Genomic DNA, 24103 nt, shown 5'->3' on the forward strand with positions numbered 1-24103 from the left:
AGTATGCTAGCATTAGAGAGGGCTCATTATGCTGTACCTGCCATCTGCAATGGCTTCCTGTTTATCCTCTTCTTGTTTAGTTTCTTTTGACCTCTGGAACACTGAGACTTCATACTTGACCTGAGATAACATCCAGCATGAAGAAAAGCAAAGTTGCATTGTACAGGAAAAAAATGACCAGATAGCTGATAACTGGATATGGGACAGTGATTCATCTCTCAAATAAAAGTCTGTTTGACATGCCAATCATATTGCTATAATAAAACATCAGAGGCAACACCTTGCAGTACTTATATGCATTTACCAAAGACACTTAAAAGATGTAAATAGCTTATAAGTGTGGAAAAGTGTCTTCTGCATAGCAGTGTTTGGATATTTACATTTGGTTATTCGACTCATGTCTCTTGGAGCAACTGCATCCCACCTTTAGCATTTACCTCGGCATTATGCCCCTTTTTAGCTCTTTCCTGTACAGATGTATGTTTTGTTGGAAGGCAAGAATAGGTATACATCTGCAGGTTTTTGAATTGCAGGCTTTTGACTCTACAGACAAATGTTTCATCAAACCATGTTGTTATCTTCATCGTTGGTAGAAGATGAATTGTGTAGTGTAAGTGGAAGCCTGAGTACAAGTTACTGAAATCTTGCCTGGCTGCAAAAGTACATTCAGTGCTTGAAAAGCCTGTATGCTTTTCTCTTTTGAAAGAATATATCTTAAACAAACTAAAATGTGCTCTTTGATAGTCCTATGGCAATGCTGTTAGCTGTGACAGGATGATAATATTAGATTTGATTGACCTTTGTGAATTATCTCAATACAAATTTTGGCCTTTGAATACTAGAGTCCATTGGCCCTGCTATTTAAGTCACACTATCATTCTGCATCAATATGCTCAAAAATTAGATTGGGGAAATATTAGTGGACAGTTTCCTATTCAAATTTAGCTTATTCATGAGTTTAATTTTTTCTGGAATTTAAAACAATTAATTTAAACTGATAGTACATCATAATTGACTTGAGATAATACAGTGTGAAGAAAAGCATAACCACATTTTACAGGAAAATAGCTAGATGGCTGAGAATTGAATTTGTAACTTTAGAAAGGCTGGTTTTCATTCCAGATGCTTCCCCTACCTTCAAGCACTACTTCTTATGTATTTCAAGTGTTCCAGCATACCAAGAAAGAATTTCTGATTTTAACACCCACCCAGTATATAGAATCCTTAGAGTGATAATATCTACATTCAGAAGATTAATTCAGTTTCAAGAAAGGAAGAGAAGTAATTCCAAAACAACAATGATTTGTTTTAATTTATGTTAACCCACAATATTGAGAACTGCCAATTGTAAGTCACTGTGCTAAGTGCTTTGGAAACATAAATAATGCAAAAGGCATGGTTTCTACCTTTAAGAAGTTTATTATCTGAGAGAAAAAATATGCACGAATAGTTGTTCCTCATCATTTATCTCGGGCACCTCTGAGCTTCTCGATATTGAAAATAATACAGTTCTTAATAGAATGGGGAAAATTCTTCAGTGGCCACGTATCACAGAATCAATCTTCAAGATTGTGAAGAAAATTAGCATTTATCGAGTGTAAGCAGCCCATCTGATGCAAAGAAATAGAGTTTTCTCCAAGTTACACCTTCATTTTATGTAAATTCCAAATACGCTTAACTAATTTTTGGAAATCATTTTGATGATTTTTCAGCTACTGGTTTCCCTAAGCAACGTTCCTGTGGCCATATGTGAAAACTATGTCTTGACACAAAGCAGCATTCTCTTAAGTGGGGAGAGAAACAAACATCACCAAATGGGATTTTCACTCTCAGTCCTTTTAAGGTGATCACTTCCAGTGCAATGGGGAGCAGCTGGCTGACCCCCAGGGTGCTCTTCAGGGATTTGTGAGTGAAGGGAAGGCTGTGCTGTGCATGTCCACTTTCACATTCTCACACCATGTGCGGGGAGCTCCTTCCCACCTCCCTGGTCTCTTACCACCAAACCAGTGCATCCAAACCCTATTCCTGAGATCAGCCTTTCTTATACTTCCTATCATCGTTCTATCCCTTGTCCTCTTTCCTCTGACACCAGTTCGCAACACCAGCAAAATGATAGCCTGAGAGAAATCAGCAAGTGTGTGTGTGTGTGTGTGTGTGTGTGTGTGTGTGTGTGTTGGGGCAGTGGGGGAGCTTAAGTGACAAGACTCACAAGCAAAAAATCTTCAGGGCTCCTGTTAACCTCTGAGGCGCAGTGTAAGGAATAGTGACCTTGATCTCTCCCTCACCAATTTAGAACCTAGTATCAAGACAACTCTAAAGTAGAGCAAACACTAGGAATAAAAGAAAGGCCATGGTCCAAGTGGCACAGAGGGAAGTTTCTGCTTGAATCAGCATTCGCTTCTGCAGTATTGGAGGTCATCAGTAATTCTTTCGCCAGCGCTCGTGTTCAGCACAATTATCGTGCTATGCTAAGCACAGCAGAGGTCTCACTCCTGTAAGATGAGATGCCCAGAGAAAGAGAAGACTGAAGATGTTTAAAGATTTGTTTCTTACATGGCTTTAATTTGAAATCCTTTCATTCTGAAGATGTCTGGATACTGAGATAGAGCGAATGAAAGCAGTACATTCCTGTTACAGATTCAGCCGAGCATCTCCCTTATTTGAAAGGCTTAATCAGCACACTCAGGAACAAGATGTGAGACATCTTGAGGCACTGCTTCCTTGTCAGCTGAAAGATCAATAAAGTGCAGACTCCATTCTTTGCCACGCTCCAGAAAATGAATTTGCAGAGTGAGAAGGACTTCACTTTGAAGCTATTTTATTTGCGCGTGAACTTGGCAAAGGCAGAGAAGCCGCTCTGGGGAGAGCATGTGAGGCTTGGCCCCAGCTGGCCCAGTTGCTCTTACTCAGCCTTCCAGGTGACATCACTCACTTGCTCAGTTCATCTGAACAGCAGGGCCTCCGGTCAAAGGCATTTCCAGGCCACTCAGACAATTCAGGCAAAGCAGTTATTTAACTGATTATGTAAATGACACCTAAAAGCCTTTGGTAATCGTTGTTGATTGGACTCATTAATTTAGGATTATTGTTGAATCTGACAAAAGCAAGCACAATACCAGAGATACATAAACACAGCTCTTATGGTCAGGAAATGTAGACCACCATGTCCTACTGCCATATTTGACAGTGATCAAATTGCCGCTGGTCCCACTCTAGGGGTAATGGTGGACAATTTCAGAAATACCTGGTTACTTTGTGGCAACTAGTTGAAAGAGAAGTAACCCATTTGACTGCCAGTCTGTGTTTGTTTTTTTTTTCCTTATGGAAGAAATGCGTTCCCTCTTTACTCAGCATGTAAACAAATTCTAAAGGCTTCAGTATCTGTGTACTCTTGAGAGACTAAGTGAAATAATTTTTTAATTTAAAAATAAATTACACAAAATGTTACAATGTTAGCTGTAATTTTTACTGTTTATTTACCTTTTATATTTATTTTAAGATTAATTTTCTGCTAAGAATGAGGCTTGCTGCTGGATACTATGTGGGATATAATCCCTGTCTACAAAGGGGCTCCCCATTTTGTGGGACAGCAGATGTACACACATGGATAAGCCGTGGGGCAAGGAAGTTCTGGGTGTGGCCTCAGCTTAGAGGCAGGTTTTCAATTTTCAATCCTGTCCCTGCAGCCTGGTTGATGTGAATGTAGCCCATAGGGTTCTGCATGGTAATAGCAGGTGGGACTAAAACAGGTCCCCTCAAATGCAATCCACCAGGAAGAATAATTTTTGACAAAATTTTAAGGAAGGAATTAGATTCAAAGGTGTTATTTGTGAGACATGGCCAATCCCTTAACTGGGAGCTGCTATCTGCTATTTACTATCTGTCACCCTCGAAGATACTCCATTTCTCTCTTCCATTCTACATCTAATTAACACTAGCTCTGCTCAATTTTAACTTCTAAGTATGCTTTGAACTCTTCTTTCCATTTCCCTTTCAGACCTGCATCATTTTTCACCTGGACCATGGTAGTAGCTTTCTATTTGGCCATAGTTTTGTCCCCTCTTCAGTCATTTATATTAAATGACAATATCACCATAGTTAGAATCCTTCAAAAGCTCCCCATCACTAATAGAATCAATTTTTCTCAGCAAAATAATCTAGGCTATCTCTGCTTCTTCATCCCATCATTGACTATCCTCTGACCAGCCCGTCTTGGTCTAGTAATACTGATCTGCCTCTACTTCCCTAATCATACCAGGCTGTTTCCTATCTCTCTGTCTGCCCTTCCTTTCTTCTTCACTATGTTAATCCCTACTCTATTCCAGGAAGTCTTTCCCTGAAGCCCAAGCTGGCTTATAATTCCCTCTCCCATTCTCCCAGGGAATCCTGTGCCTCCAACCTCACAGCCTCTGCTCTATTATATTAAAATGTTTCCTTCAGAATACCAGTACAGTAAATCTAGTGCAGTAGCTGACTTCTGCTTCTCACTCAGAGATCAGATTTATGTCACCTCTCAGAAAGGCCATCTCTGATCATCTCATACTCCCACCTGGTTCACCCTTTTTTTTCTTTCACTTATCACTTCATGGTATTTCCTTGTTTATTTAAGTGTTTGTGTATAGTTTGTCTCTCCGCTAGAATGTGAACTCTGAGAGCTGAGACTTTTTCTGCCTTGTTCATCCCTGTATCTCCACTGCCTGGAAAAGTGCTTGGTATATAGTAGGCCTTTAATGAATATGCATTTTTCAAAACTGAATTTAATGAATGGAGAGTGGATGGATGGATGGATATATTGATGAATAGATGGGCATGTAGTAAGAGGTCAATAAATTAGTCAAGACTGAATAAACCTATCCATATTAGATAAGCAGTGTATAGACCAATAATGGTAGTAGGTCAATTTTTTAACACCTGTAAAGGGACACAGACCACCATAATACCTCAATATTTACTTCTGTGACTCACTGCCACAGACTCTTGTCTACTATTTTAAGGTATCCCAATTTGTGAAAGCTCTGTCATATCCTGAGTACCACTAGTAATATTCTACACATTTCCTTCATGTTAATTTTCCTATCTTCTATCCTAGTATGTTTATGCACACATCCCCATATAAAAACGCAGAAGAAAAAGAAATTCAGAATCAACTTCTAAAGAATTACTGAACTCTTCACTCTATCAGTTGACATTATTTTCTGTTTGTGCACAGAGCATTTGGCTTAAATTCTAGACTCATCTTTTATGAGTTTAACTTCCCTCCTCAAAGGTTTCCTCATTTATGAAATAGGTGTGATAATCATTTTTCCTTGAAATATTATTTTGATTATGTGAGGAAACATATATGGATGCATTTTTCAAACTTCAGAATGCTTGTCTAATATTGTTTTTCACGTATTATTTCGTATCCTTCCCTCACTTATGGATAGTGATAGCAGTGTATATCTCCATATTATCTTTCTTTTAAGCATCTTATTGTTTGCTGCTTAAGGTCACTTAATCTTAGGTGTATAATCATTTGCATTCTGAATTGCAACTCCTTCATTAGTTTTTATAATTGTTGCATTTAATAGGACATTGGGGAAGTGGATGGCACAGGCAAAAGGAAATTGGATTTTGAACCCTTTATTATGATGACATCCATTTGGTTGTGGTCCAAATGATGAGTGAAGGAAAGCTAGTGTGTGACAACTTTCCAGTGTGAAATAAAGTGTAAGAGTTGGATTTGCTTATTAGTTTGCTGTTTGGGGGGGGAAAAAGCCACCAATATTCAGCACATATTTATTGAGCTCTTCTTGTGTACAAGCCAAGCCACTGTGAGCATCTAAGGATGCAACAGTGTAAGATCTGGTGCCTGCTCCACAGGAGCTAAAAGGCCAGGATCACCTCATCTCTAAAGAGAGAAATGCAAGTGGCCTTGTAGAACCAAGCTCATTATTCACAGTTTATAGTCACATAAAGGCAAAGCACTGTTTACCTTTCCTTACCTCACAGCTGGTGAATTAGGGGTCACCATAACCACAATTTTTAAAATGAGAAAAATTGAGGACCACTCAATTTTTAAGGAATTAAACTGATACCTCACAGACTCATGCTTTGGTCAAGAACCCCCCAGAGTCATGTTCCCTCTGCTGGGCTTTAGTGATCAGCAACATAAAGTATAGTATGTAAGTGAGTGTTACAAAACTTTATTTAAAAAAAAAAAAAATTGTGGAATTGAGGACTGAGAAAAGAAGTATTCATCAGTTTGACATCATAACAATGAGATAGCTCATGTGAAAATATTTTGTAAGCTGTGAAGCCCTATATAAGTATAACATGTCAATATATTTTTTTAAATTATATTTTATCTGAATGAATGACTGTTGAGGGCATGACAAAGATTGGGAGCCTTATGGCTGAGTAAAAAATTGCAAATATATTTTTTAAATTGCTCATTGGTGTTTGGCCTATATGATAATGCAACAGTTCACAGCCACTGTGTTTGTTGATATAGTAGCTAATAAGGGGAGGTTGGTAGGTTAAGAGTGCTGACAAAGTAGACATACTGAATAGTGTAGTTTGAGGTCTAATTTTTTTTAAAATGGTTAAAAATTCAGTGAAGATATCCAATTCAGCATAAGGTCTTTAGAAGTAAACAACTAAATGGTACACAGTTCTTTCTAAGGCTAAGCAGTTTAATTAATCAAAGCTGGCTCTCTAACTCTGCCATGCCACTGACGGGCCTACAATAAATGGCCTCCCTGCCTGCTGCATTTTTCCATCCAAACATTGTACAAATCAAGGACAAGCATCCTTGAAACTCTTTTTAATGGCAATTTTCTTAAAAAGCCAGGCTCCTGCAGTTGCTTAAAATCAAAGAGCATCATGAAAGTTTCTTAGTGATTTTATGAAATCTGTAAAGATCTTGAAGTTTGAAATGCAAAGCAAAGCAAGAGGCCAAAGACTCAACATTTGAGTTTTCAACGTTAATTTTTTAGGAATGTGGAAATCAGATTATTATCGTTGGCTTCTAATACTGCTGCTCTAAAAACGAATGGCTTCTTAATTTAATGACTTCAAAATGATATAGCGCACCTTTATAAAGTGCTAAAGAGTTCTAAATACAATTCTTTAGAAAAGATCTTACTACTTAAATTTAACATCAAGTGAATGATTTATCAGCTGTCAATCACAGAGATGCAATTTTTGCTGTATTAATGTCATCTTTACTAATAACAACTGATTAAGATGATTACTTATCCACACATTTTTGTTTTTATAAAAAGTGTTTAAAGGTTTTAAATTCATTGGGGAAATGTTAGTAAGTAATGTGCTTAGAACTACTTATTATCTGAGCTTGGAATAGAAAAAAGAAACATGTTTACACTTAGTGAAAAAATGGTTACCAGTGAGAAACATCTTTGTAACTTTTTAAAATATTATACTCCAGTGGCAAAGTTCTTCCTTTCATATTTTCAATCTCAATCTGAATGTAAACATTTAATTACTGACAATCATTAGACTTCAATAGTAATTAAAATCTAAAATATGCTTGGTAGCAATCACTGATCAAGTTGACTTACATACACTAACATTTAATAACAGCAGTATGCTCCTTTCATATTTTCAGGAATTCTAGTATGTTATAGTGTATTTTATAATAGAATTATCATACGTATTTTACAAATCTAATTTTGCAATAAGTTGAATGTAGTATATGAAATGTTAATGAAATTAAGAAAACTAGGTATTACTTTTTATTATATCATATTACTTGTTCTGAATTTTCAAAACTGAATTCACAATAAATGTACTTTCTGGTGAAATTTTAGGAGATAAGAAATTCGAATGCATATGATATATAGTACATATATAATTTTTAGATTGATTTACCTTCATTTCGAATCTTAAAATCTAAACACTTTTGGTATCTGAGAACATATTATTTGAGTATATTATGCTTTAATCTTAGTATTTAAAATTTTTATTAGGAAATTTACCTTGAATTTCCAAGTTGCATATTTAAAGAACAATAAAAGAAAAAAGCTAAAATGTCTGTGTAATATCCCAATTGGTAGAGTTGTGGATTTTGAAATGTAAATATTTTAATATCTTGATTTACTGAGTGGTATTTATACTGCTCTATATAATGTCTGAGTGCTCACTTGCTTACTCTATAAAAATAATTTGTCTACATATTTCCTGTTACTTATAACATATCATAAGTTATTATTATAATAATTTTAAATGTTGACAGATTTACACATTGCCCTTTTTGTGGAAGCATGACTGACAGTGGTTATAAAAATTTAACTTAAAAAATTTATAGAAGTGGGAAATGCTAAGTCAGTATGAAAATGATTTTGATACAAACCTCAGATATAGGCTAGTCAAGAAATAATGGATCAACAGATATTTATTGAGGAATTATGATTTGTGGGGCATGCTAATGGGAATATAAAATATGAGAGAGACCTTTTAAGGACATTACACTTGTGTTAACGTGATCAGCAAAGGATAACAGTACATAATGCAGAATCACAGTGCAGAAAGGACATGTCTGTTCAGGTGCCACATTCAAAGCAAAGGAAGAAGAGAGTGGCATGAGAGCAAGAATTATTTCCTGGGCTTCCCTGGTGGCGCAGTGGTTGAGAGTCCGCCTGCCGATGCAGGGGGCACGGGTTTGTGCCCCGGTCCGGGAGGATCCCACATGCCGCGGAGCGGCTGGGCCCGTGAGCCATGGCCGCTGAGCCTGCGCGTCCTGGAGCCTGTGCTCCGCAACGGGAGAGGCCACAACAGTGAGAGGCCCACGTACCGCAAAAAGAAAAAAAAAAAAAAAAGATTTCCTTCATGTAGTGATCAGAGTAACAAATCTGTAAATTCTGAGGGGCTTGAATGGCATGATGGTCCACGTTGAAATCACTTTAAAAATATCTCCCATCAAATCTAACAGCCATATTTTGATATGGATTATTTCTAATACATTCAAACTTTTTTCCTCATTTGTTCCCAGAATGCTCGGGCCCATTGGGAATTGAAGGTGGAATCATTTCAAATCAGCAAATCACAGCTTCATCTACCCACCGAGCTCTTTTTGGACTCCAGAAATGGTATCCCTACTATGCACGTCTTAATAAGAAGGGGCTTATAAATGCCTGGACAGCTGCAGAAAATGACAGATGGCCATGGATTCAGGTAACAGATGGGATGGAACAAGGTTACTGGCAAGGAATGACCAGAGTCATTTCACAAAGAAGATAGTGAGGGTCCACAGTGTGACTTTTCTGCATGGTCACAGAGGAAAGGATGATTTAGCTAGAGTCCAAATGGACTATAAACTCTGAAACTGTGGGAAACATGCACATTCCATTGGAAAGTGTGTTAAGAGGGTTAAAAATGTTAAAATTCTTGGGTTATAAATATCACAATCTTAAGGTACATATCAAAGAGGGAGGTTTTTACATATGCCATGTGTTCCTTAGTACTGTGTTAACATTTAGTAGCAACTTTGGATACTTCAAGAGTATGAAAATTGTGTCTTTTCCTTCTCTGTCTTAAGTAGTTCCATATGTGCAAATATAGAATATGCAATGGATTATGATAATACCTCAAATGTCTTTAGAACCCTCTTTCAATAGCTGAGTGTGTTTCAATTCATACTCTATTATTTATTAGCATCAGTCAGCTATTTTTTTTTTAAACATGAGAAAACAATGCCATACCAAGAGACTAAGTGATTTCCCAAAGATGTGATGGAGGGTAGTAATGCCTGCATCTTATATTTTATCTACTTAAATACTTTTCAAGCCCTTAGCTGAAGTGAGACAGGAAACTACCTATTTGGAGACAGGAAAGGTAATCAAACTATGATTTCTGTGAAAGATTATACCTCTGTTGGTGGAGAGCATGTTAACAACATCTAACAAGTCATTGATGTGTGCTGAAGAGAGGGAAAATCCAGTATACACTGGGGTCAGAGGAGGAAGTAATTAATTATCATGAGAAAGCCTCACTGGAAGATAGCTTTTAAGATAGGGCTTGGAAGATGGCTTTCAGTAGAGACCAGATATCAAGGGAACAGCATGATCCAAGATGCTAGGTGAGAACCTGGGCAACGCCATGTAGAAAATCATGACCTGTGTTTAGGTTGCTAGAGGAATGCATTCAAATTTAGTTTGCGAGTTCAGCACACTGTAGGATTTATGAATACCAAAAGGTTTTGGCTTTATTCATTGGAATAGGGAGTTATTAGAGAATTTTGATTTGTTTAGGTAGCTGATCTGTTTTATCTGTTGTCTACATAGTTTGAGTCTGAGGTAATTTTTAAGATAGGAATCCATGACGTGATGTTATAGCAGAAGATAGAGACTGCTGTATAGGCAGTTAATAGAAAGGGAAATTGATTTACGGCCAAGTAGTATGATTTCTGTAGTACTTTCAAAACAGGGCCAAAACCTCCTTCAGATATATCTTTGCTCAGATTTCTTATGAAGTTTTACCATATCCTATATACATTTCTTTTATCTATATGGCTCCATGTGGTTGCCTGATATTCTTGTTTTGTTTTATGAATTTAATTTGCATGCATTTGCAGAAATTCCTTCTTAAGTTGCATGTGATTTTTCTAATCTACAGCCACATGCACAAAGAAAATTCCAGAGAGTGGAAATGGCACCTTTTCACAGTTTTGATCATAGACTAATGAAGTTCCAATTAAGTTTTAAATAAACACAAAACAACAAAAAATGCTTGTATTCTATCTGCTAAAAATCATTCCAGAGACCATTCTTTAAGTTGACCTTATGAAATGTATTTATAGGATTGAGATCATGATAAAACTTTAGAAATTATGATTCATAGCAGAAATTGTAGAGCAATTGAGAGATGATGTCACAAGTTTGCATCAGGGTTTCTATTTGACAAATTGTTTGTGAGCATCAGTGATTTCCTATTTCAATAAACCATAAATAACACACTTTGGCAGTTTTTTCCTCTGAGAAACACCTTATGGTTGTTTTATATCCTGATTTTTCATTTATTTCGTCACGGTTTATTGCCTACTTAACACTATGCAGAAGTCTTTCAGAATGTGAATGAATTTTAAGTTTTCTTTATCCCAGTGATTATAGGTAGAAGTAACCTCAGTGAAACAGGACAGTGGTAGACTCTTAGAGGAACTTAGATTAAATATAACTTTATCAACCTAAGTAGAATAATTAAATACTTCTTTTAAGGGCAGTCTTTTACTATTATTGCTATGGTTATTATTATTTTTCTTTTGGTGTAAAGATGATAATGAACTCTTAGAGAAAAACAAGTAAAAGTAAAATAAAAGGGTTTATATTAGATGAGGAAATCTTGCATATGATGGGAGGAAAACTAAAAACTCACCATTGTTATTCAATACGTACTTCATGATTGTGTTCAGAGTATTATGTTATTATATTCTCTAATAACATCTTATTTTCTAAGTTATTTTTCTAAAAAGAAAACGTGTATCCATTTCTTAAAGGAAAACTGTATCTAGGAGGCTCTGGGAAGTCTAAATATATACCAAATATTCTTTGTTTGAGCATTAGTAATTTCCCTTGTCATTTAATTCTTTTATTTATATTCAGTCCTTCAAATGAAACATTTGAGTACTTTACTTAAACTCACTTATAATGAGCACAGTATTCCTCTAATCTTTCAGGTGTATGAGACACATGCCCTAATTAGTGTTCAATTTCATTTTCTTCCTTGTCTTGATGAAATGAAAATTGAAATGGCCATTTTTAAATTTACACACTCAGCATGCAATTATGGATAGTACCACAATATTCTTAATTAGTTCTGAATTTAAGGGGTTAGTACAGTAAATTCAGTTAAACAAAAAGTTTTTTTTTTCTTATTTTTTTTTTCAAGTTTTTCTGACCTTTATTTCCTCACCCAGATTTTTTTCCAAGTAATAAATAACCACCACCTTCAACAGTAACTGGGTCATTAGCACCCTGGAATATCAATTTCCTTTTTGACTGATATGTCAGAAATAACAGCTTTGCAGAATTATGGAAATATGCCTTGTAATATATAAAAATTAAAAGCTTATCTAAACCTTCTGGGAACTTTGCTCACTGAATCAGATCAGCCAGGATGATTATTTATTATTTATTTTAAAAGATAAATATTTTCTATTCCTGTTATTTTTCTCTTCTTTTTTTATAGCTACATGTAGTTTTCATTTATTGCTGTTTTTTTTTTTTTTTTTTTAATTTCCAGGGTGGTTTTGTTTGTACATGTTCTTTCTGGGATGCATATACATTGGATTTCCAGGCATTTATTTATTCATCCGTTCAACAAACATTTACTAAATGAGTGTCTACCCTGTGGTCTGTTCTCTACTGGGCACTAGAAAAAAGATAGTATTTGCCTTCACAATGCTTTCAATCTAGAATATAGAAAAGTAAGCAAACATAATAGTATAACATGTGTAGCCTGGTCTTACATCATCTGCTAACCATTCTATTTGAACCATAATATTTTATTATATCCAAACAGTCAATTTTTAATAGAGCTTTTGTTAAACTAAAAACTAGTTTGGCATATTTATAGAATATGAAAGGAGAGAAATTCTCATTACACTATATATTACATAGATATATTATTATATGCTGATCTATTTGATGGGTATATTAAGGCAAAGCCATAATCTTCCTTTGAAAATTAATTTACCAGTAGTTGTTTCAGTGCTGTTATTTTATCACAGAAAAATAGATCTTGATCTTTCTATTTTAAATAATTCATTACCCTTTTAGAAAATGTGAATATGAACTTAATATGTTCCTTTTCTATATCCCACAGAGTTTAGTGGGCGGTGGGGGGGGGTAGTTATTTCTCAAACTTTAATGTGCCTAGGAATCACATAGGTCACTGGATAAAAATGAAAACTTCTGGATTGTCCCACAGACCTATTTATTGCAGGTCATCCTCAGACTGTACTGTAAAAACAGGGTTCATCAGCTCATAAAGCCTGGTTTTGTACTGCCTGAGATACATTAAAAATAAATAAAATGCAAAAAACACTTTTGCTTGATGATCTGATCACTCTGTTGTTGGAACTGCAAGTAGTGATAACTGCATGGGTGGAAGGAGAGGAAACGACAGTGAAGAAAAATGAGGAAGAATAGTAGGAATTATGTGACCCGCAAAAAGTCTGTAAACTAGAGGGAGGCAGAACCATGTTGTATATCCTAGTCAGAAGTGCATCCTCCCTTTAGCAGCAATTCCTAAGTAGTCATTATTCATTAGTCATAATAAAGTCTTTAAGTATTTTCAACAGTTAGTGTTCTTAAATGGCTATTAGATTCTTCTTTGTTAGAAAAGTTTAAATACCCAAAAGCAAGACCATCTGACTTTTGCATTTTAAACAAAATAATAGTTAGTGTGGAATACATGGACCCAAAAGAGACTTATGTGAGCACAAGTTATGTTACAAGTTCACATTTCTGGCATATAAATTTCATATGTGGTGGGGTTTTTTAAACTTTGTGAACAAGGTATTTAAAATGCTGCAAAAAATAGAGTAATCATATATTTCATTTCAAAAGCCTATATATAATATGTTTGAAGACTTTTTTGGTACTTATAGGCACCTGGAGCTCCTTGAAACACAAAAACCGTTTTTAAAATCATAAAATTAAAAAGTTGATTTTTTTTCCAGGTTGTTTTCTAGTTACAGAACCTGAATTGCACAGAATCGAATCTGTCTTTACTACTTCTTCATTCAAGTAGAATATGTTTTAGCCTGTTTTTTCCTTAAAAAAGCTACATTCTCAGATACACTCCCATTCATACTAAACATCTCTCTAAGGTTAATTATATCTAGACATTAATATATTGCTTCTAATCATCTTTGTTTCAAATAGTAATCTTGTATGGAAAATTACTATTTTCCTTTAAGTTGTTTATTAGAAGTGAGCTTCTACACATAGTTGTGTATGCTTTTAAAAAATGTTACTTTTTAATGTTTAAAAACAAAAAGGCACTTAGCATTAAGTAAAAATGGCATGATACATCTTTACTGAAATATATTGATATAATATATTTATCAATATATTTATTGATAAATAAATATATTGATAATAAATATATTATCAATATATAATATTGACAATAAATATAGTTAGTCTCTAATTATTTGGTCATTTACCACATTTATACTAATACTAGTGCATATTGCTTGCTTATTTGCTTTAATGGATGTGTTTTGGATCTTAACTCCAGATTCTCTGAGCTATGGAATAGATGACTAACCAGATAGCAATTGCCTCTAATATAAAAGAAGCTGCATTGGGAATCTCTTTTTCCTCTAAGCTGCTTCCTCTCTTTCAGCACCCAAGACCTCATTGACCTGGATTTCTTGCTGTTGCTCAATTTCACCTGGCTGTTTGCTGCTGTTGTGGTTAGGCACATACACTTCATGGTTTTTCTATTGACCATCTACCAACCTTTAGATTCAGCTCCTTTGTTGCCTTTTCGATAAAGTGATTCCTGAAGTTCCTGCTTTTTATCTCCAAAGCCATAAGTGACTACACTGTCCTTTTTTCCCACTCTGCCAACTATGTATTTCAATCATAGCAGCTAATATACTTAACATAAAAGGGTCTTTGTTTACCTTTCTCCTATTTCACTTGAGAGTTAGTATTACACCTGATTTAAGTCTATTTCCATAGCACCTTGAATTAAAAAAAAAAAACAACTGTGTTGGATAGATGCAGATAATTGATAGAAGAAAAGAGACTGCTGAACAAAATAGATCAGAGAGAGATATTGGTTGTTTTCACATGGTAATCATACTGCACTGAGTGGTACTGAGAATGTCCAAACAACTTAGCTCATCTCTGTGTTCAGCTGTTATATACTTACATGTGAATTGTGCCCTCTAAGCATGATCCCATTGGTGCCATATGTGCTACATCTCTCCACAATATAAGGAATTCCTCACGCATCTGGGCAGCAGAGGAATGAAGCTTTCTGTAATTCCAGTGGCCCATACTTTCCTCCGTAACCACTGCATACCACTTTTATATGCAACGTTAGATGAGTGTGGGTAATATTTGTAAGGTTTTTGCCAGGAAGTCTGCTAATTAAACCCGGAGTGCCAAACACCAAAATTTTCATCTTCTCCTGTCCTGGTTATGTTCTGTTGCAGAAATGTTAAAGAAAAAAACGTCTATTTTAACTTCTTGCAAAATTTTTATAAGTTTGTTATTATAATCACACCACCAGAGTTTAAAACTTTAGACATTACCGTTGTTAAAATAATCATATTATTTTAATGTCTCTCTTAGTCTCTCTCTAAGATTAATTTACCATAGAGAAACATTTAAAGTACTAGTATTTCCCAAGCTTATGCTATGTCATTTTTGCCCTTACAGAAATGTCAAAAAAAACCCAACAAAATGTATTAGTATTATTCATAAAATATAGAATATGAAGAATTACAGGGAGTTGTTTTAACACAATTTTTAGCATCTATTAAACTGTTAGTAGATAATTCAGTAAAACACTCATATATAAAAGACTTTTTCATTATACGTACTTGCTATACATTTTGGCCATGAGGAAAACATTTCCAACTTATCTTCTGTATTTACAAAGGTTGAGATTTTTTTTTTTGCAGTACGCTGGCCTCTCACTGTTGTGGCCTCTCCCGTTGCGGAGCACAGGCTCCGGACGCGCAGACTCAGTGGCTACGGCTCATGGGCCCAGCAGCTCCGCGGCATGTGGGATCTTCCCAGACCGGGGCACGAACCCGTGTCCCCTGCATCAGCAGGCGGAACCTCAACCACTGCGCTACCAGGGAAGCCCAAAGGTTGAGATTTTAAATGTCTTGTGGTTCGTTTAGTTCCCAATGTCTCATGAATATTACCAGAGTGATTTTTTTTTTTTTTTTTTTTTAGTTTATGATACTGGTAGATTGAAATGGAGATCATCTGAATTGATTGAAAATAACTCTCTGTCATGGAAAAAACAAAACATTTAAAGTTTAATATCTCTGGGTTTTCCAATCTACCTTGATCACCTTCATGGCAAACTTACTCTGGTTCCCTCTTCAAATCTCTTCACGTGACCATCTGGGCAGCCTCTGGGCTATATATCCCAATTTATGGCACTTAGGACTAAAGGAGACAGAACCCTAAGTTCCTATCATCTTTCAGAGTTTCTAGTAACTTTTCTCCGATGTTACCAAACGCTCTCGTGAACGTCAGTCTGCCGTGCCTGTGGATCCAGCTTCAATCCAAGGTGTTAACCGTGCTTATGAGACCTGCCCATGGGAGATTTTGCTTATGAGTCCGCATCAGCTACTGCCTCCAATGCAACAGTTCGTTCTGAAAGGGCTGCAGCAGCACCTCCTGCAAGGGCAGAGGAGGTCTGCTGGCAGCCTGTCCTGAGTCCTTAGTGGGGGTAGAAAGGCCGAGAAGCAAGGGGAAAAGTGAGAGTCTGAGCTAAAGGTTTGATTGTCTCTTTATGTTTATCGTCTGGGAACTAGTGGGATTACTATTTGGACTGAGCTGAAGGAAACCCTTATTTCCACTGTAGACACTGAACAAATTTATTCTGCCCCAAGGCCTCACTGAAAACCTCCTTGTGTTGAAAATGTGACCAAGTACCAAGCCACTTGGCCTGATTCTGAAAGCTTTAGTTTTTTGAGACAGTAATTAATTGGAAACCATTTCAATTTGGGGGATTTGGTTGTTGTTTAAAACTAACTGAATATGGTTAGATTTAAGTGCAGAAAAAGTTACTCTAGTCACTTATACTTTGGATCCAGCTGAGTCTCATTATCCATACTATTATGTATTAGCTTGAAAATAATCTAACAGCTAGCACTATATGCCGTTTCAACTACTTCGTGTATATTGAATCGTAATTCCATGTAATTGGTATTGTTCTTATACCCATTAGTCAGATAGGGACATCTAGGCACGGAACGATAAATTGTCCAAATTGACTAATCTAGTAAATTGCATGGTTGGGATTTAAACACAAGACAGCTTGTGTGAGAGGCCAGCGCTAAGCCATTCCTAACCTCTGTACTATCCTTACTTTGAAAGCTCTTGGAAGTGCCCTTTTATTTATTTATTTATTTATTTTTGGAGGTACGGGGTGGGCACTGGTAGTGGGTATGGGGGGAGTCTTGGATTTTCTTAAAGCTTTATAAAGTAGCTATTGTATTTTATAAAATTTATATCTGCCCATAAACAAGCAGTGCACCTCTAGGCTGGGGCAGTAGTTCTCAAGTGTCAACTACATAAAAATTACCTGGAGGGCTTTTTAAATATGGCCCCCATCCTTAGAGTTCCTGAATTCATAGGTCAGAGTTGGAACCCAGGGGACTACATAATAAGCAGACACCTCAGGTGGATTGTGATAGTGGAGATCCTTAGGAAAAAATGTAGTAATCACTACCCTGATGGAGCTCACAGTCTAGCAAGGGAGAGATACTTCTCCTTGAATGTGCCCCTTTCACTATTAGAAGCAACTTAATTAAATAAAGAGGTTGGAGAATAGTATATTGTTCTTCCAAATGAGACATCAGTGTGGGATATTTTAAAGTAATGGATGGCATCAAGACATCACAATTCTAAGACCTAACGACTTAAGCTGCTTTGGTGATGTTTTATTATTAACCTGCCTGTATGAGTTGTCTGCCTTAAGTGGAATCCCCATTCCTCCATGAACTGGAAATAGTAATGCTTAATCGTTTTCAAAGGATTTTTGCCTATGACGTGAGGCCTTCAATAATTAAGTCATAATTAAATAGTAAAAGGGTCGTAAAATAGCCACATCTCTGGAAGACCAGGCTTTAAATGTTTTATTTTTAAAACCTCAGCTGGGTCTTAGGAGTCTTTAAGGAAGAAATACTTATTCTCTACGCAACCAAAGTATAATGAAAACATCAAAAAGCCATTTACATTTTAATTATTAAAGGTGAATTTAGTATGTTCACCATTTTTGAGGATGACATTGAAGAGCTTATTCCAGATGGAAGGAACAGGATGAACAGAGTCACAGAGGAGATGGAGGGAACTCAAGGTACCACAGGGACTGGTTTACTATACTGAAAATTTGGGTACATGTGGGGGTGGGCGGGGGTGGGTGGGAGGGTGCGGAATAAGAGGATAAGGGTCTGCAAAGGTAAGGAGACATCAGAAGGTGAAATACATCAATACTGGATGAAGGTGGCACTTGATGGTTATTGAAGAGTTTTCAGCAGGTTATTAATACTGTCAGAACTAGAGTTTAGGAAGGTGGCATGTCAGTGGTGTGGTGCGTGTTATGTGTATACAACACAAAGCCTAGTGCTAACAAGGCTTTTAGTACAATTTTATTGAATAAATGCTGTGTTTAATGCAGAGGCGAGTCTAGGAGCAGGCACACCAGTTGAGAGGCTTTTATGGCTAACTGCCCAGAGGAGGACCTGAATGAGACTGGCAGCTGTTGAAATAAAAATAAAAGATCAAACTGTAAGAGGGTTTGAGGGTGCATCACTGACAACCGATTCAACTGTGTGTTATGGGAGGGGAGGGAGGAAAAAAGTAAGAAAAATTAAATTCCAGGGTTTTGAGCCTGCATGATTTTGGTACCATTAACAGAAATGTAGAAATCAGGAAAAGGAGTTGGTCTGCTTGGAAAATGATGCATATATTTTGGGCCTTGGTGATTTACCTAGAGAAAATAATATCCAGTATAAAGTTGGAAAAGTGAGTTTGCTCTGTATAGAGAGTAGAAGTGGATCAAGTGGACACCACTGCCAAGTGACACGCTTCCTTATTACCACTGGCCACTTTGAGTCACAAGGCCACGCCTGTCCACATAGAGTTGAAATAGATTTTTGAGGGAACAGATGAGAACTCTAAAACAGAGTATCCTCCCACAGAGGTGAAAGTCTCTCTTTCTTCTATTTCCATTTTCATCAAAACAGTGTATAAGACCATAGCTTACCTGGGAGCACCATTGCACAGGACCCTTTGGAAGAAAAGAGCTGAACTTTGAGCTTGGGAATAAGTGTATTCATTCTACACATTAACACCTTTTTCAGGACATTTCATTCCTGTGCTATATGTTGGTTACATTTTCTCCATGTATTTGTTTTTAATGTTGTTATTGCTGTGGCTGCTGTTTTCCCCAAAATTGATATATTTCATTAGAATAGTAGCTGTTTCAACTTAACATTGGTGTTCTTAGTGTAGATTGTTTTATTTTGTTGTTATTTTGGTTCTTGAAAAAATAACAAAGATCTCCTTTTTTTTTGCCCACAAATGGGCTGTCAGATTTTTGCTTGTATTATGTGTTTAATGCTACTTTAAGTTTGAAGTATTCTTCTCTGAGTTTATAATAATAGGCTATATTTTCATTTTTCAGATTAAAAAGAAAGCTATGTTAAACTCAGGTCTCCTTAGTTACTATCATTAGCACTGCTATTAGAGTGAGTGCTGAGTTTCAAAAGCAGATGTAAATTTTTCTTAGTTTTCCTAGCAGGAGCCCAACCTGAGCCAGTATTTTTACATAATGGTAGCTTTCAAGAAGTTCTTTCAAGTGATTATCTTGTAAAACAAAACAACAAATAGGACATTTTGATATTGCCAATGGATCTTAGCTTTTCTTTTCTTAGGAGCATTAACCCAGATTTGGAAAGATGTATGTAAATGTTGAAAGAAGAGTACACTACAAATTTTTTAGAATGTTTTCCTTAGTTTCCAATCTGCTGTAGATGAATCAGTATTTATTTAGCAGCTCCTATTTGCAGAGAACTATTTGGGCAATAGACACGTTTTCTGAGCCTGTGTGGAGCTTATTTAAGTAAAGAAAACATTTCAGATGATCTTATGCAAAAAATTTTTACTTCATTGTGTGGACATTTGAGAGGGAAAAAAAAAGCTGTTTGATTTAATTCAACGAATAATTGAACTCAACGATGTGCTCTGGGAAGTGGGGAGAATTTATTGAGTTCCAGCCACATGGGACTTCTTGAAGGGTATTCCCTTCTACTTCCCAGGCTTGGCAAAAACATCTTCCAAAGTGACCTCCAACTCCCTTTTAATTAATAAATTCAATCATTCATTCATTCAGTATTTTCACTGAGCATTTCCCATGTGCCAATTTCTCTTCTAGAGGCAAGTTTATCAAGGAAGCCTTCCCTGACTCAACTCTTCACCCTAGACTAGATACAGTTCTCATAATATGTGTTCTTATAACTTCTTATTCTTTTTTGCTCATTGCTTATAATTAAAGACTATATAGGAGATTATTAAGTAAGCTGCATGAGGGTAGGGGGACTGTCTGTTGGCTCACTTTGTATTCTCACCAATCCCAGTGACTAAACCTTTAATAAATAAGAAAAAAATATGCTATCATAATTGGTATCCCCAAGACCTAGAACAATTTTTATTTGCTCAGTATTTATTAAGTGAATTAATAAATAGTGTGAAGATAAGCCACATTACTTATAAATCTAACACAAGTAAAACACATTTGCATAAGCGGTTATATTCTATGGTAAAGCAATATGGTGTTCAAGATCAGTGGTTCTGGATTCAACTGGCCACTGTCACTTTGGATAAAATTACTTAACCACTCTAAGATACAACTTCTTTATATATAAAGTGGTAACAAAATAGAGTGGCTTTTTAAGATTGTTGTGAATATTTTATAATGGATGTTGTCACATATTACCATACAGCAAGTGATTAATAAATGTACATTCTCACTCATTTAACAAATATATATTGAGAGTTGTAGCCAAGACTTTTAACTGTCTCCCAACATCCTTTTCGCCTATTTCCATAGCAAGAGGATTACTAGCTAATAAGCATGTTTTACCTCAGAATATAGTCTTATTCTGTATAAGATTATATGTCTTATTCAGTGTACTATTCTGTATATTCTGTATAAAAATATAGTCTTTTAGGCTGTATTTCCCAACCTCCCTTTCCACTAGGTGTAGCCTTGTGATTCACAAAGGGCCCAAGGCATATAAGCAAAAGCATCACAGTGTGGTTTCTGTGAATCTTCCTTGAGAGGTTACACCCACATGCCCTCTTCTCCCCTCTTCTCCCTTTCTTCATCCTGCTGCCAGAAACTCAGATGCCACCATCTTGGACCATGAGATCAGGGTTACATACAGTGGCAACAAGATAGAAGGCACCCGGGGCCCTGCTATATCAGCCCCTTCTGCCTAGTCACATGTTTACACAAGGGAGAAGCCAAATTCTTTCTTATTTAAGCCACTGTTAATTTGGGCTTTTGTCACTCACATCTGAACTGAATCTTACCTAATATGATTCTGAAAATAGCATATTCAATATTAGATCCAAGGCCAAATGTATTAGTGTCGTAATAATAATTTTTAAGTGTTACATGTAAGTGCAAAGGAAGCTATTTAAAAGGAGACTTAAAGAGCAGATAAGCTTTCAGACTGCTCCAATAGATGAAAGGGGCCTTCCAGATAGACAGACATAACAACAGAAGAATTACCTTTTTGTCCAGCCTCGCCAGACCCTCATTAGCTTAGTGAGGGCTCCACCTCCTGGGCTACCTCTCTTGCTCTCCTCTGGGTCTGAGATGACCATTCAATCCTGGCATGTGACTTGGGGGAGGCAGCTTGACCTTTCTAGACCTAGTTTTCTGTTTCCAGTCACTATTAATTGATATTTTCTCTTTATGTCCATAACAACCCATATGTCCCTTTATCATTTGTAATATTCTGCTTCGAATTACAGTTAATTGTGTGTTTTTCCTCTTTAGATTACATGTCCAAAGCTCTTTTCTGTCTCCATTTCCCACTGTCTCTATCATCATGTTTGGAAATTATAGACATGTGGGACAAATTAAATCCATTAAATAATCAGAAGTGCAGCTGAAAATATAAGTTGCAATGACATGGTAGGAATTAGTGCATGCCAGAGTGAAAGATGTGCATGTTTTAATTTGGTGGTGGGTAGGCAAACCACTGAAGGTTTGAAAACGAAGAAGTGATCTAAGACTGGAGAAAATCTACAGTTCAAGCTACCAAAAAAAAAAAAAAGTCAAGTGTAATGTACTTTGCCTTATTTTGAATGTCCTAATAACATGATTATAGTATTTTGTCATCAAAAATTTTATGTCACTTTTTAAATCATATGAAGCTTAGAATAATGGGTCGTAAAATGAACTGTAAAGCTAGAGTTATGGATGTAATTTTTATAGGCATAAATCTGGTCAGTGGTTAGTATGTGTAGTCCTTGACCATTAAAAAATAACTTGTTTTCTAAATTCCAGTCACACTCTAATGAAATTACAAAAATTAAAAATGACATTTTTCCGTTTAAAAATAATTAATTCAAGGTTTCAAAAATGTTAGATCAAATTGTTTTATAGTATTTAGTTAGGGGAAGTGGAACAAAAGTTTACGAACAATACAGTCATTACATCTTTTAAAGATTGTCTAATTGCCAACATCTGTTCAGCAAAATTATTATTTTAAAATAATGAGGTGTATTCTATTTTCTTCCTCCTAAATTTGAAATATTTTAATGTTTTGCTATGCAGATTTTTTTGGTAGTGGTGAAACTGTGTTTCTTTGAAAACATGTAAAAATATTATCTTTCTACCTTATCAAGGAGTCCATGTTGGACAAGAGTGCTGTGTGGGGAGTAGAGTTTTTTCTGTGCTTACCTTTGCCCTTTGTGTATTCGTCTCCTTACTTCTAAGGGAGCATAGATGACCAAAATTCCCCCATCATCTTCCCATCTTGGCCCATATGGGAGACCAGAATCATACAATTTATTTCTTAGGGTTAATATAAAGAGCAAAGAAATAATGTACTATGTATAAAAGCACTTTGAAAAGTAAAAGTTAAAGAAATGGAGTCTAATATGCCTGATCAGTGTGAATTAAAGAATCATTTTCTTATTTTTGTTGTTTTCCTACATTTGTAAAGGAGAAATTCAACTTTCCTCTTTCCTGGAAAGAATGGTACTGATAGCAAACAATCAAAGAATCCCTAAAGATGCTAGGCACCTAAGGGTCAACATCACCTTTAAAACTCAGAAGACCCTGTGAGTTAGATAGCATCTCATTACCATTGTACAGATGAAGAAATTCTGGTTCAGGAAGGTTAAGAACCTTGCCCAAGGCCATGTTAGGAAGCACAGTTGCACAACCAGTTTTCCAGCGTGGGTTTTCAGAAGACAAACATTTTAAGTACAGTGATCTTCTCCTACCCTAAAGAAACAGAATTTCTGTTGTTCCTTCTAACACCTCTTGGTGAAGGCAAGCAATTTTGGGTCTTAGTGGTTCTTACCACTGATCATCACCTAGAAAGGAGGGGTCTGTATGCACATCTTAAAGACATGCAGTACAGGACTTCCGACTGCAGGCTTTTGCTTCTCTTTGTTTCTCATCTTTCCAGTGTTCCCATAGCACCATCATTCTCCCAACACCTAATAAGTCCCAAACTCAACAAGTCCAGTCCCAGATGTTGGTTTGTTGTGAAAACCTCTGACTTCAAATTTCAGAATTTACTTGCTCATAAAGGGATTCAAAATGTTCAAACAGTTTAGAGCATTTTACCTTCCATATTTTATTTAAAGATAATTATACATTTAAGTGGGGTACCCATACTTTCCATAGAAATACAATGCAAATTACAAATTAATCCTTACCATAGAAGTGTATAAGCAGGTAGAAGGATTAAAAGATATTACTTGCCTCTTCCAGGGAGACTTCATTATAGACTGCAAAGAACCTTTTGTATCAGGCAGCACTTTAAGAGACTATGGAATATTGCCAGTGTGCGTCCAATTTTGGAGTCATATTAAAAACTTACTTTCAGCATGTCTGAAATTAGATAATCTGGTTAACTCAGGTAATAACATTCCTAGCAGCTACCTTTAGGTCTAGGGTAACAATTTAATAATAAGGAAAAACGACCAAGCACTATTTGGTTTGTCTTTTTAAACAGAGTTTTTGAATCATGAAGTTAAGTTCTCAAAACAAGCCATGAAATGTTATCTGTTTGGTTATTCAGAATATTTGCTGATATATTCCAATGTGACAATGAAATTTAATTTCTAAAACTATTTAATTTTACTTTTGAAAC

General features: G+C 36.0%; 1 protein-coding gene across 2 annotated transcripts in view; it reads left to right on the forward strand.

Annotated features, from left to right (window-relative positions):
- The window catches only part of EDIL3 (EGF like repeats and discoidin domains 3), a gene marked incomplete at both ends in the record, with an annotated part of 421166 nt that overhangs the window by 259174 nt on the left and 137889 nt on the right, over nucleotides 1-24103 (forward strand). For both annotated transcript variants that reach the window (XM_082836360.1, XM_082836361.1), the window contains one exon: nucleotides 8993-9174. In XM_082836360.1, coding sequence (XP_082692486.1) covers nucleotides 8993-9174 — 182 coding nt within the window. The remainder of the gene's footprint in view (nucleotides 1-8992; nucleotides 9175-24103) is intronic.

The sequence above is a fragment of the Leucopleurus acutus genome, assembly GCF_964270905.1.
Source record: "Leucopleurus acutus genome assembly, chromosome: 3".
NCBI lineage: Eukaryota > Metazoa > Chordata > Mammalia > Artiodactyla > Delphinidae > Leucopleurus > Leucopleurus acutus.